Raw genomic sequence first — 14601 nt, forward strand, 5'->3', positions numbered from 1 at the left:
TATATGGTGTGGATCATGACCCCTACTATCATCTCCCACCAATCAAAATCCCTTAGTTAATTGAAAGAGGGTCATGGTTGTCATGTATTAAACCATGCAAACCACCATGGTTTCGGAAGGGGGCGGTGTACCACGAGAACCATATTCCGTATGGCAATCCATGATCCAATCCACCACGCCCATACCCTAATAATTTGCATTCATTTAACATTCAAAAAAACAGAATGCGTAACTCCGTTTCATTTTTTTACATTCCGACATATTTTTTTAAAACGAATTTTTATTCAAAACAAAGGGGTTCTTTTTTGTATCGTAAGATAGAGATGAACATTTGATACTGGGTACGAGTACCGTACTGAGCAATTTTCGGTATCAATTCCGTACCCATTTTTTGCGTTTTTCGAGATCAGTACTTTCGGTTAGGTACAATACGACATTTTGGGTCGATTTACCTTTGAATGCCGGTATCGTACGGACCTTCCACTTTCACTACAATATCGGTACCCACTTTTTGAGTTTGTCAGGATTGGTACTTCCAGTTTGGTACTGATACGGTACCGAGCTCATCTCTATCATAAGCTATACGACTACCGAAACTGTACCAATACCGTAACGAACTCAACAGATTCCAACCAAACATCAGTTCCGTTGTCCGTATCCCCGACTACTATAGCGAGTATCAGTACAGTAACACACTGAATTACCAGACTGAATTACCGTCGCGTAACACGAGAATTCCACTAATTAATTACACTTAACACGTGATGGGGTCAAATCAACCATCTACTCGATTTACTCTCTTCGTCACCTCCTCAGCCCACCATTTTTAGCTCTGCTACACAATATACACATTTCTCTATCGCCAGTTGTAGTTGACGTTACTCTCACTCTCTCTCTCACACACACAAACACACACATTCTCCCTCTCTCTCTCTCTATATATATAACTATCTATATCTCTCTATATCTATCTATATAATACTTGCACCAGTATATCTATCTATCTATATATGATAAACAATCGATAACTGGAGGTGCTACAAACATCACAATGAAGAAGAAGGTGTTAACCTTCATACTTTCACTTATCCTATTCACAAATCTCGCACTCGCACAATCAGCAAAGCTCGACACACAGGAAGGTAGGTATTCTGTATTCATCTCCGATTTCGATTGATCACTAGGTTTTCTGATCGGTTAACTAATGGCGATTGTGTGTGTGTGTGTGAGAACTGCTGCAGTGAAGATACTGCAACAAATTGGTGAGAAATTAGGTATAGCAGGGACGAAAGTATGGGATCTGGATAAGAATCCTTGCAGCGGTGAAGGAAATTGGGGCATCGGTGAGTACAGAAAAGGCGTTAATGTGTCAATTGTGTGCGATTGCTCGTTCGAGAGTAATGCTACCTGTCATGCTGTTGATATGTACGTATTCCTGAATTTTGTTATTTTAATTAATTGAAGATATTAAAGTTGTTATTGATTCCTGTTTGATTATTTTTGTGTGTGAGATGTTAATGGAAGAAGTTGTTATTGATTTATTTATTGAATTTGGGGACTATAGTGATGGATAGTGGGGATTATAAGTTGTGATTTGTGTTCTTCAATGTTTAATGGTGTTAGAAATATAAAATCTGAAAAGAAATGAGAAAGCTGATTTTGTTGACTTTTTATGGAGAGATCATGTGATTAATATTTAATTATACATTGTTTATGCCTGGAGGACAGTATGGTTGACTGAAAATTGTGGTCAACCTTGCTTGTTGACTGCTGATCTGGAATTAGCTGTACTCACGGGTCCATTTTTTAGATTCTACTTACTTGATCACCGTGTTGTGAAAAAACATCACTCTCTAAAGTCTAGAAGATTGCATCACTTTTAATTAATTTAACAATATGACTTAAAAATATATATTTGAGGTTATCTGTTTGACTTATTAACAGTTGGTTGTGGACTTATGGTGATCGGGTTCTTTAGGTTTTGTTTTGTTAAAAACTTAAAATATGTTTAATTTATCTATAGACTTTTAGTGAAGTATGTATCAATTCAATTATTGCAATTGTTTAACATTGTTTGTCTGGATTCTCTATTTTTTTAAAATAATTTTCAATCGTTATTACATGCTTCTTAGTGAACATTACTCAAAACTAGTAACATTGACCATGGTTAATAACTTAATACATGTTCAATATTTTGTGCTTATGAAGTGATATTTTGGGATTTTGTTTTGATCGATTCAAACAATACAATTGTTAAATCGAGACACTAGATATGATTTTTAGACGAAAGTAATATAGAAATTACCATGTTTGGTTCATGTGTAGTTGTACAAAATGGTTCATTCTATATAAATATATGAAAATACTGGAGACAAAGAACTTTTATGAAATGAACTAACTGTACCCAATTTATTTTAAAAATTATTATACATAAGGTCTGTTTCTTGCATGCCACTTATAAACATGACTATCACATATTAACTATGTGACGATTAGTTGGGGCTTACACTTAGGTTTAGCTACATAAAACTAATTACAAACTCACTTGGTTCAACCATTATAAGAAAAAGTTGTTACAATGCAGATATATTAAATCGCAAAACATCTCGGCTGCTCTTCCGTCTGAGTTTTCCAAGCTTCGGTACCTTCGAACATTGTAAGAAAAATCTCTCCGCTTAATAAGATATCATGCAATACACATTGTGTTAACCGTTTTACTATGTTGATGTCATGATCATAGTGAAATGATAATCATTTTTTTTGCAGGGATCTCAGTCGTAACTACCTCAATGGAACAATTCCTTCCGAATGGGCTACTATGCAATTGCACAACCTGTATAGACATATATCACTCTCATTGCCAATTCTTTTGCTTGCAAAAACAACTATCTGATTATGATATTTTTCTATATAATTTTATATTTTTCTGACACATTGTGCTAACTGTTTTGCTATGTGCATGTGCAGTTCTCTCATGGGAAACCGGTTCTCCGGGCCGTTTCCAAGAGCTCTCACTAGAATGACCACCCTCCGAGACTTGTAAGCCACGCTACCTCTTCTTCTGTTAATAAAAATAAGAGTAAAATGCCATTTTCACCCCTGAGGTTTGGCCAGTTTTGCGAGTTTCGTCCAAAGGTTTGTTTTTCCGCATTTGGATCCAAAATGTTTGAAATCTTGCCATTCTCATCCGACTCGTTAACTCCATCCATTTTTGTCCGTTAAGTGAGGGTCTTTCCGTCTTTTTTTGGTCTTTTTCAATTTATGTAAAAAGACCGAATACCCTTGAAAAAGACTGAATTGCCCTTTAAGTTAACAAAAAAGACGGAAATATCCCCGACTTAACGGAGAAAAAAGGATGGAGTTAACGAATCAGATCAAAATAGCAAGATTTCAAACCTTTTGGATCCCGGTGCGAAAAAACAAACATTTGGACGAAATTCGCAAAACCAGTCAAACCTCAGGGACGAAAATGACATTTTACTCTAAAAATTAAGTAAGATGACAAACGTGCATACTTCATTTTGATTTTTAATTCCTTCAATACTTTTGTAGGAGCTTAGAAGGAAATCGCTTTTCAGGATCCATACCCCAAACGATTGCAAACCTGAAAAATTTGGAGAGACTGTACTAATTTTTTACCTTTTCCCTTAACTTTTTCCTATAAAATATATGCATGATCATGTAAGACTTTGTATTTCCAGAATTCTAACTTCAAATGAGTTCACTGGAGAGCTGCCTGAAGCACTTGGCAATCTTACCAACTTGACTGATATGTGAGAATAAATCATATAAACTTGGATAATAATTCATAAAGGTTTAACTTTTTTCTTATTCTATTCGACTTTGTTACATTTTAGGAGAATAAGTGACAATAATTTCACTGGAAAGATACCAAACTTCATAAGTCGGTGGACAAAGATTGGGAAATTGTAAGAATCTTTTATGTATGTATTTATAGAATTTCCATCAGTTGCTAGGGGTAGAAACTATGACCTGTTTACTCGTGAATGGATTGATTTGGTTTAGATCTTATCTCTGACGGGTCAAATGGGTAAAATAAGAGAGGGCGGCTAAAAAGGTAACTGGTCGAAAGTCGCTCAAAGTGTATTTTTGTATAAAAGCTTTTATATCATTCTATTCATAAATTAGACTCTTATTCAAATAATTTTTGGATTGTATCCTACACACCGACTAAAGAAATATATATTATAAAAGGTATCTTTTTTGGGCATTCAATCCAACCTGTTTCGACATTTTCAGAAGAAGTACCCGTTAGATCCATTACTAAGGCTGCAAACGAACCGAACTTTCAGCGAACAATTTATTAACCGTTCGGCGGGAAGTTCGTTTGTGTTCGTTCCTTTAATAAATGAACGAACACGAACAAGAAATTTCGTCCGTTTAGTTAATTGAACGAACATGAACAGAGGCTGTGTTCATTCATTTATGTTCGTGAACGTTCGGTAACATGTTTGTTTTTGTGTGGGGTTTTTAACTTTTATTTGTATATATTCGTTTGTGGGTGGATCCATTGAATGTCTGTGATGCCGATTTTATTCGAAATTCAATATATGTTCGTTTGTGTTCATTAATGTTTGTTTGTCTTCGTTCGTGTTCATGAACGCTTGTTTGTATTTGCTTGTGTTCAATTGTGTTCATGAACCCTCGTTTGTGTTCGTGTGCGTTCATGAACATTCGTTTGTGTTCGGTACCTAAAATTAACAAACGGACATGAACAAGTTGACTTCCTTAATTAACGAACACAAACATAAAATCTCGTTTGGTAAGTGTTCATGAACTGTTCGTTCGGTTCATTTGCAGCCCTCCATTACCCAACCCGCCCATTTCCACCTCTATTTAGTTTAAAAGACATTCGTATTTGATTTATTTTGCAGGCATATACAAGGCTGTTCTCTTGAAGGACCGATTCCTTCTAGCATATCTGTCTTAACACAACTAAATGATCTGTATGCAGTCTTTATTTCTTTTTCAACCTTTTCTTTGATTATATTTCTTCCAATGAGGTGGTGGAATTTACAAAGTGATTGATTCTTTTCTCACAATATTTTCTTTGTTACAGGAGAATCAGTGACTTGAAAGGGGGAGCTTCTAGTTTCCCGAAAGTACAGAAAATGACAGAACTGAATAAATTGTGAGCACTAATTTTTGTATAATGATTACCTGTTTTATTATTCATGTGAAGATATTAATTACATTTTGGAACTTTGCAGGGTACTTAGGAATTGTTTGATCCGTGGAAAAATCCCTGACTATATCGGGAGTATGCCTTCTCTGAAAACACTGTAAGTAATGATACAATACGGGCTGTTGGGATTCGCGTATTGGAACTGATTATCTGATTGTTTATACTTAGAGCCGTAATAGTTAGTTTTGAATGTTTAGATGAACAAATTCTGCTTATGCAATCAGATAATCAGTTTTGGACTATCCTTTTCATACCAGCTGCAAGAACAGTGATTACCTAAGGGTAAAATATAACTACTTATTAGCCACTTACGCTAATATAATCTGAAACTTCTATTATCGTTTACAAACCATCTCTGTTTTTTTTTCCTTTCAAAAAGATGTTCTCTTTGGGCCATTGTAAGACTTAATTTATCAAAAATCATAAAGCACATTGAAGAGTGAATTGCAAGTTTTGTCCTTTATCTTTAGGCCATTTTGCAAGTTTTGTCCTTTATGTTTAAATTTGACGAGTTTTGTCCTTTATGTTTAAAAATCAAGCACGTTTTACCCTTTGGGCCTTAAAAATCAAGCACGTTTTGTCCTTTATGTTTAAAAATCAAGCACGTTTTGTCCTTTATATTTAAAAAATCAAGCACGTTTTGTCCTTAAAAATCAAGCACGTTTTGCCCCAAAGGGTAAAACGTGCTTGATTTTCAAACATAAAGGACAAAACTCGTCAAATTTAAACATAAAGGACAAAACTTGCAAAATGGCCTAAAGATAAAGGACAAAACTTGCAATTCACTCCACATTGAAACAATAGCTCGCTTTATTACAACTGGTTCTCTGATTCTGATAATTCACAATCACATAATCACTTTCGAAAAGCACAATACAACACCCCCTAAAAAGTTCACTAAAATATTTAAACTACTTGCGCTAACTTTATGAAATTTAGTTGGTCTTAACAGCTCCACATCATGTATTGGGATATATCTATGGTATTTTTAAATTTACATTTTCTTGGAATGTATTTGCAGAGACCTCAGTTTTAACAACTTGACTGGAAAGATCCCGTCATCTTTTTCACAACTAGGAAAAACAGATCACATGTATGTTAGTTAATTAACTTCAACAATATTATCTTATCTTCTCATAACCATGATAAATTTTCTAAGGGTGACCACTATTTAATAGTTATTTGACAGAAAATAATCTTACTGGACATATACCTGCATGGATCTTCTCAAGTACCAAGGACGTGTAAGGAAAATCTTGCCCATATAGTTATCATTTCACAACATGTTTATGTCATCAAATGTTTAAAAAGTGAAATATTAATGGTGTGTTATGTTTATATTTATTCATGTTTTTATAGGGATGTTTCTTATAACAATTTCACTTGGGATTCTTCTGGTCCAAAAACATGTGAACGAGGGACAGTGTACGCCTATCTACCTTTTATTTTAGTTTGTATTGCATTTGTGTATGGTATTATCATTTAGACTAAAATGCCATTTTCGTCCCTGAGGTTTGGTCAGCTTTACGAATTTCGTCCTAAGGTTTGTTTTTGCATCTGGATCGAAAAGGTTTGGAACTTTGCCATTTTCATCCGGCTCGTTAACTCCATCCATTGTTCTCCGTTAAGTCAGGGTTTTCCCATCTTTTTTGTTAACTAAAAGAGCAATTCAGTCTAACAGATTTGGTCAGGGGTATTTTAAATGCTTGTACATATAGTGAAAAAGACCGAATTGCCCTTTAAGTTAACAAAAAAAAAAGACAAAAATACCCCTGAATAACGGAGAAAAATGGATGGAGTTAACAAGCCGGATGAAAATGGCAAGATTTTAAACCTTTTGGATCCAGATGCGGAAAAACAAATATTTGGAAGAAAGTCGCAAAACTGACCAAACCTCAGGGACGAAAATGGCATTTTATTCTATCATTTATGTTTATGTAAACAAACTTTTCACTACTTGATACAGAAACGTGGTGGAGAGCTATTCTTCGTCAACAAATAAACAGTAAGACACATGTGTACATGACCGTAATTTCATTTAAACTCACACCATCACATTGAGTGTTGTGAAAAAATTATAACTTGTATATCTTATGTAGAAATAAAATTCCTTCATGTCTCATGAAAGATTTTCCATGTACTAGACCGATTGAAGAACGTAAGTAAAGTTATTTACATCGTTACATACAAGTACACATTAACTGATTAACCTCACCTCATATCTTAATTAAATGTCATTACTTTGCATCAGAAATCTATTCTCTATACATCAATTGTGGTGGCAAAGAAGTAAATATCAACAACACCATCGAATACGAATCTGATACTGAACGAAAAGGCGCCTCAACATATTACAACGATAGAAATTGGGCGTTTAGCAGCACAGGAAACTTCTTAGACGATGACCATGATTCCGATGTTTATATTCTTTCCAACACATCTAGGCTCCATAATGTTTCCACATTTGAGACCGAATTGTACACATCAGCACGCACCACTGCTATTTCTCTTACGTATTATGGATTGTGTCTTCTAAACGGTAACTATACGGTTAGACTCCACTTTGCAGAGATTGTTTTCACCCAAGATAACACATTTACTAGCCTCGGGAAGCGTGTATTCGATGTTTATGTGCAGGTAAGCAACTTTTGAATAGAATAATAGGGTTAATGCATAAAAAGGTGGTGTAATTTCTGTTTCGGGTAACCAACTTGATTAACCTGAAATAACGGACAATGTTTCAAAAGGTTTGATTTAGGCAATTACCAGGGCCGGCCCTGAGAATTCGTGTACCCTGTTCGAGCTCGAAAAAACGTGCCCTTAGGCCTTAACGAACTTAGTATTAGGCTCACTAAAGGTCTAAACCTAATGCCAATGGGCTAATAACTAATATAAACCATAAAAATAGTTTTGTAAGTGGGCCTATGTTGGTGTTTGTATGGGTATACCCTATTAATTTATTTTTTTTACATATACATATCGGATTTTTTTAGAATAACGCGCCATTTGAAATATCGGGCCCTGGCCGATGGTCCTCCCCGCCCACCCTCAGGGCCGGCCATGGCAATTACCTTAGCTGGTTGTTAGGCTTAAAACAAGTTAGCATCACGTCAGGAATTTTTTTTGAGTAAAATGCCATTTTCGTCCCTGAGGTTTGGCTAGTTTTGCGACTTTCGTCCAATTGTTTGTTTTTCCGCACTTTCGTCCAAATGTTTGTTTTTCCGCATCTGGATACAAAAGGTTTGAAATCTTGCCTGTTTCATCCGGCTCGTTAACTCCATCCATTTTTCTCCGTTAAGTCAGGGGTATTTCTGTCTGTTTGCTAACTTAAATGGCAATTCGGTCTTTTTCACTTTATGTAAAAAGACCAAATACCCCTAAAAAAGACCAAATTGCCCTTTAAGTTAACAAAAAAGACGGAAATACCCCTGACTTAACGGAGAAAAATGGATGAATTTAACGAACCAAATGAAAATGGCAAGATTTCAAACCTTGTAGATCCTGATGCGGAATAACAAACCTTTGGACGAAAGTCGCAAAACTGGCCAAACCTCAGGGACGAAAATGGCATTTTACTAAAAAATTTAATATGATAAAAAATTACTCCCATGTCTACATTTTGACAGCTAAGCGGATCAGATCAAAATATTTGAAAGCTGATGAACATGATTTTGAATGTTCATTTTTTTATGCATTTAACCATATAAAATATGATGTAAATACAACTTTGAAAGAAATTTTAACCTTTTTTAAGAAATTTTAACAGGGAGAGCTGAAACTAAAGAATTTTGATATAGTAAAAGAGGCTGGAGGTACCGGTAGGCCCGTTATAAAGAGTTACATGGTTAATGTGAAGAGCAACACACTCAAGATTCAACTTTTCTGGGCTGGAAAAGGCACTATTGGAATTCCTCTAAGAGGAAGTTATGGTCCAATCATATCAGCTATATCGGTTCACCCGAGTAAGCATTTCTTCATTTCCCACATCTGATTTCCACTATTTTCTTATTTTTAAGATTAAAGATTGCATAAATCCAACAAAAAGATAAATAGAAAGGTATGCTTTGACTTTTGAGGTCAAACATGATATACATTTGCTAAAAGTTAAACAACACAACATTTTTTTAACCATAGTAGTTATTATAGTGTCCAGTTTCATCAACCTTATTGGTGAAATTTAACGAGAGTAACGATTCATAAATTTTGTTTTCACTTGTGGGCCTAAACGCTCAAAGAGTAATTTTTTTTAAACAGATAAGAATACTAATAATATATTATTATATTACAAGATTCTACCATGAATTGATTCTGTCCCCCCTCGTTACTTAACGATCTATCAATTACTAGAATTCATGTATTCAATCAGTATACATGCATTTTAAAGTATTCTAATGTTATAATGTTTCCTTCATCACCTTGTTTTATACAGATTTTAAGCCCCCAAATTTTGATAAAAAGATTGATGGTCGTTTACTAGTTGCAACGGTTGGTGGAGGACTGCTTTTAGTAATTCTAATCGTTTTTATCTTGTGGAGAAAGGGCTACATTATGGGTGGAAAAGCAGCCGATAAAGGTAAATCTTTCATTATCTTCTGATAATTTTAACTAGAGGCAGCCTGATTATATAAGAACGGGTTGTTTTTATTTCAAATGGGTCACATCGGTAGCTTTAGCTAAAATTGGGACCGGTCAAATGGGTGTCAAATGGTTCGAACGTCTTCCAAATTCTATATGTAATATATACAATCTCCTAAGTCATTTTATTCAAAGATTTAGATATGTCTTGTAATAAACTAATAATACTGTTTTTGTAATAATCATTACAGTTAAACACACTGACCAATTATAAACTTTTTTCAACCTGTACTAAAAATGGCCCGTTTTCATCTGACCCGTTAAACTAACCCACCCGTATTTTTATTCCAAACTTTGTTTGCTAACTATTTTATATTGCAACAACTAATCACAAGACTTATTGATAAACAGAGCTTAGAGGTCTAGATCTACAAACCGGAATATTCACGCTCCGACAAATAAAAGCTGCAACTAAAAACTTTGATCCATTGAACAAGCTTGGAGAAGGTGGTTTTGGTGCGGTTTACAAGGTGATATTAATCATGTTATTGTGTTAAATTGTCGGTTGATCGAAAACAGGTCCAAAATACAATATTTTATTATCTTGTGTTACTAATAAATCATATGTTATCTAGGGTCAACTGTTGGACGGGACGGTAATCGCTGTGAAACAACTATCATCAAAGTCGAAACAAGGTACCCGTGAATTTGTCAATGAAATTGGCATGATTTCAGCACTACAACACCCGAATCTTGTCAGACTTTATGGATGCTGTGTTGAAGGGAACCAGTTGTCTTTGATTTATGAGTACATGGAAAATAATTGCGTATCTCGTGCTCTTTTTGGTAAGCTTATAGTATTAATTAGCAAAGATGCCAATATGGACGGGTTGGGGTAACGGGTAAAAAAATCGTGTCGAGTAAAAAAATAGCTCATTATTTAGTACATGTCAAAACGGGGAGAGTTGACCTATAAAATTTTTTTGGTCCGTTTTTTTAAACAGAAAAATGTCATTTTCGTCCCTGAGGTTTGGTCAGTTTTGCGATTTTCGTCCAAAGGTTTGTTTTTTCGCATCCGGATCCAAAAGGTTTGAAATCTTGCCATTTTCATTCGGCTCGTTAACTCCATCCATTCTTCTCTGTTAAGTCAGGGGTATTTCCGTCTTTTTTGTTAACTTAAAGGGCAATTCGGTCTTTTGAATACTTGTACATTATGTTAAATGCTTGTACATAAAGTGAAAAAGACCGAATCGCCCTTTAAGTTAACAAAAAAGATGGAAATACCCCTGACTTAACGGAGAAAAATGGATGGAGTTAACGAGCCGAATGAAAATGGCAAGATTTCAAACCTTTTGGATCCAGATGCGGAAAACAAACCTTTGGATGAGAGTCGCAAAACTGGCAAAACCTCAGGGATGAAAATGGCATTTTCTCTTTTTTAAATTTGGTAACTAGTTACAATATTATTACCAAATCTTTTGACCCGCTCCCCGTTTAGCTAGGTTTTTTGTTTGACCCGTTTGCGATAAAAACAATACAAATAGATCCCTTCCCAAGTAAATGGGTTGAAAATTTCACCTATCATAATTTATTTGGAAAAAGAAACAGCTTGTACACACTAATGTAGAAAATCCAATGGCTGTGATTAAATCCTACAGGGCGAGACAAAGTGTCGAAAGCAAAGCTGACGTGGCCCGTGAGGGTGAAGATATGCATAGGGATAGCTCGAGGTTTGCTTTATCTTCATGAAGAATCACAGCTGAAAATTGTGCATAGAGATATTAAGACTAGCAATGTTTTGCTTGATAAAAAGCTCAATGCAAAAATATCTGACTTCGGTTTAGCAAAGCTTAATGATGACGGAAATACACACATCAGCACTCGCATTGCAGGAACAATGTATGTTCTCTAGTTATACGTATGTTTACGGGACAAAACTGGTTTGGGTTGAAACGGGCATTTTTTAGTTCCGGTAAAAAAATCGAGTCGAGTTGGGTTTACCACTTTACCCACAAACGCTTCTTTGCCCATTATGATTGCAAAATGCATATTGTTCAAATAAATATCTGAATCTTTTAATAAAAACTAGAGTAAAGTACACGGATGGTCCCTGTGGTTAACCAAAATTTTATATTTAGTCCCTAGTTTTTCAAAAGTACACGGATGGTCCCTTTGGTTTGCACTTTGTAACGTATTTAGTCCTCAACTTTTGCCAATAGTACATGGATGGTCCCCATGGTTTGCACTTTGTAACGCATTTAGTCCCCAACATTTAGTGACTAAATTCGTCACAAAGTGCACACACCACAGGGACCATCCATGTACTTTTGGCAAAATTTTGGGACTAAATACGTTAGAAAGTGCAAACCACAGGGACCCATCAGTGTACTTTAAAAAATCTGGGGACTAAATTCAAAATTTTGGTTAACCACAGGGACCATCCATGTACTTTAAAAACTATTTAGGAGCTTCTATGTATTAAAATCAGAGTTTGTGGGACTTTCAACTTGCATGACCCGTTCCTCTTTTTGCTCGTATTTTTATTAATCGGATTTGACTGTTTGAAATAAAACACAAACCAAGTTGTGCTTTGGTTCTCATATTAGTTTATTTTATTTTTTGGTCCTCAGAGGTTATATGGCTCCAGAGTATGCCATGCGTGGTTACTTGACTCCTAAGGCAGATGTTTATAGTTTTGGAATTGTGGCGCTAGAAATTGTTAGTGGAAAAAGTAACACCAACTACAGGCCAAAAGAAGACTTTGTTTACCTTCTTGATTGGGTGAGCAAAATCAAAACAATTTTGGTTCAACAACTTTTCCGGGGGTGTTTGGATTCACATAATCCCTTCCAAAACACACATCCAAACACCCCCTTAGGTGAACTACATTACACCTTGTAACCAACATTCTTTGACCCAAAAAGTCAAAACCGTGACATGTTTGTTTGCTGTGTAGGCATATGTTTTACAAGAAAGAGGAAGCTTGTTAGAACTGGTTGATCCAGACTTAGGATCAGAATATTCATCAGAGGAAGCAATGACGATTCTGAATGTGGCTCTTTTATGCACGAATGCATCACCAACGCTTAGACCAACCATGTCTCAAGCCTTGAACATGCTAGAGGGTCGAACCAACGTTCAAGATTTGCTATCGGACCCGGGTTTTTCAACTGTAAACCCTAAGTTTAAGGCATTAAGAAACCACTTTTGGCAACACCCTAGTGAAACCTTCACCGTGTGTGATGACCCGAGTACCGAGTCCCTGCTCCCTTAATATAGGTATTAGGTGTTCAAGAATTATTTAAAAAAACAACTAACAAGCATGCAAATGTGTATCTAATTGTGTATATGATTATGACAATAAACACTCATAATGTAAGAATGTGTTAGTAGTGCCTCTATTATTATAAGAGTCAAAACTTATCAAAGGATGAGTTTTAGCCTTTCTTTTTTTACCAAAAATTGAAAAGTATGCATGATTTTCTTAGAATATTAATTTACATTATGTTATTAATTTTAAAATGAAAAGAGTTTCAATCTAATCTAGCCTTACCTAACATTATATTACTAAAAAATAACCATTAAATTCCTAACCTTATATTACTAAAAAGTAACCAAAATTGTGGAAACTTGATTGTTAAGTGGATAACATATGTACAAACTAAAGTATTATCACAAAAATATGGCATAGAACAGGGATACTTGAGATATCTTAAAGTATTGAACTTTAAACGTAAGTGGGCCTATGACTATGAGGGTGAATGGTAATGTACATCGGACCATTAACCATAAACTATTAGAATAAACGGATTCTACGTATCAAATATATCGTAGAAAGAGATCATCAACCATTAACTATAAAAGTTAATGACACCATATAAAGTACAAGTTTATGACACCATGGAGTATATAGTATTGTAATAGGGGACCATTAAGTCACTAACTATACACTATAACTTAACTTTTCATGTGTTATGAATTATAAATAAGACATGTTGAGGCATGTGTTAATTAGCATCTTCTGCTTCGTGATCGGGCTATCATTTTGGGTCCACGTAAATTAGGTTTTTGGATTTTGGTAGGGTCGTGTCTCTGGGAATGCAAAAGAATCTGGGGCTCAGGGTGAGGTTAAAAAAGGAGCCCCTAATATATTCAACCCAAGTGCGGAGCTTTTAAGGGGCAAGGGGTGTACCCGCCTCGGCCAATGTTTCGATTGGTAGTGTAATTTTCTGATTTTTCGTCTAAAATTCTTAAAATTATATAGGTCCGTCCCTGCCAATTATTTTGTCTAAAATTTCCTCTGCCCCTACCAAGTTTATTGTCCAAAAAAATTAAACATATTTTCGTATTGAGTTAAAAAAAAGGTGAAAATGGGGCTATTAGTAATTTTTTAGTTGTTTTTAAACTTGAAGTGAGTTTAAATAAAGTCCGAAACTAGTTTTATATAAATGAAACTTGAGGGTTCAAATTTAGAATTTTTATATGTAAGAACGGTCCTTTGAATGAGTAAAGTTTAATTAATTTTATTTGAAGTTATTATTGTTTGACCCGACCCGACCCGAACATATAACCCGAAACATAGCGATAAGAAAAAAAAATTCTGGGTCACATGTCTTTTCGCCCCCGCGGAGCTTTTGGTCAAGCTCCGCCACTGTTCAACTCCTCTTTTCTACGGATTCTTTCTATAAAAAAATATTTTTTTACTGATGTGTTTATATTTGAACTCCATAACAAGCAAAATAAAAACAAACATTCGATCATGCATTGGCAGATCTAAACCCTAGATAACCAATCTCACCTGAATTCGTACTTCATACCCC

General features: G+C 35.1%; 1 protein-coding gene across 1 annotated transcript; it reads left to right on the forward strand.

Moving 5' to 3' along the window:
• The first annotated feature begins 839 nt into the window (after nucleotides 1–839).
• LOC110882579 (probable LRR receptor-like serine/threonine-protein kinase At1g07650) lies at nucleotides 840–13231 on the forward strand. The gene is made up of 24 exons (XM_022130566.2): nucleotides 840–1142; nucleotides 1242–1425; nucleotides 2585–2656; nucleotides 2767–2835; nucleotides 2968–3039; nucleotides 3553–3624; nucleotides 3702–3773; nucleotides 3858–3929; nucleotides 4896–4967; nucleotides 5081–5152; nucleotides 5232–5303; nucleotides 6228–6299; nucleotides 6385–6450; nucleotides 6566–6631; nucleotides 7173–7211; nucleotides 7306–7364; nucleotides 7458–7843; nucleotides 8973–9168; nucleotides 9636–9779; nucleotides 10193–10311; nucleotides 10417–10627; nucleotides 11440–11680; nucleotides 12412–12562; nucleotides 12738–13231. The coding sequence occupies exons 1-24, from the start codon at nucleotides 1052–1054 to the stop codon at nucleotides 13053–13055; spliced, it is 2988 nt and encodes a 995-aa protein (XP_021986258.1). The 5' UTR covers nucleotides 840–1051; the 3' UTR covers nucleotides 13056–13231.
• The last annotated feature ends 1370 nt before the right edge of the window (nucleotides 13232–14601 follow it).

The sequence above is a fragment of the Helianthus annuus genome, chromosome 16 (genome assembly GCF_002127325.2).
Source record: "Helianthus annuus cultivar XRQ/B chromosome 16, HanXRQr2.0-SUNRISE, whole genome shotgun sequence".
NCBI lineage: Eukaryota > Viridiplantae > Streptophyta > Magnoliopsida > Asterales > Asteraceae > Helianthus > Helianthus annuus.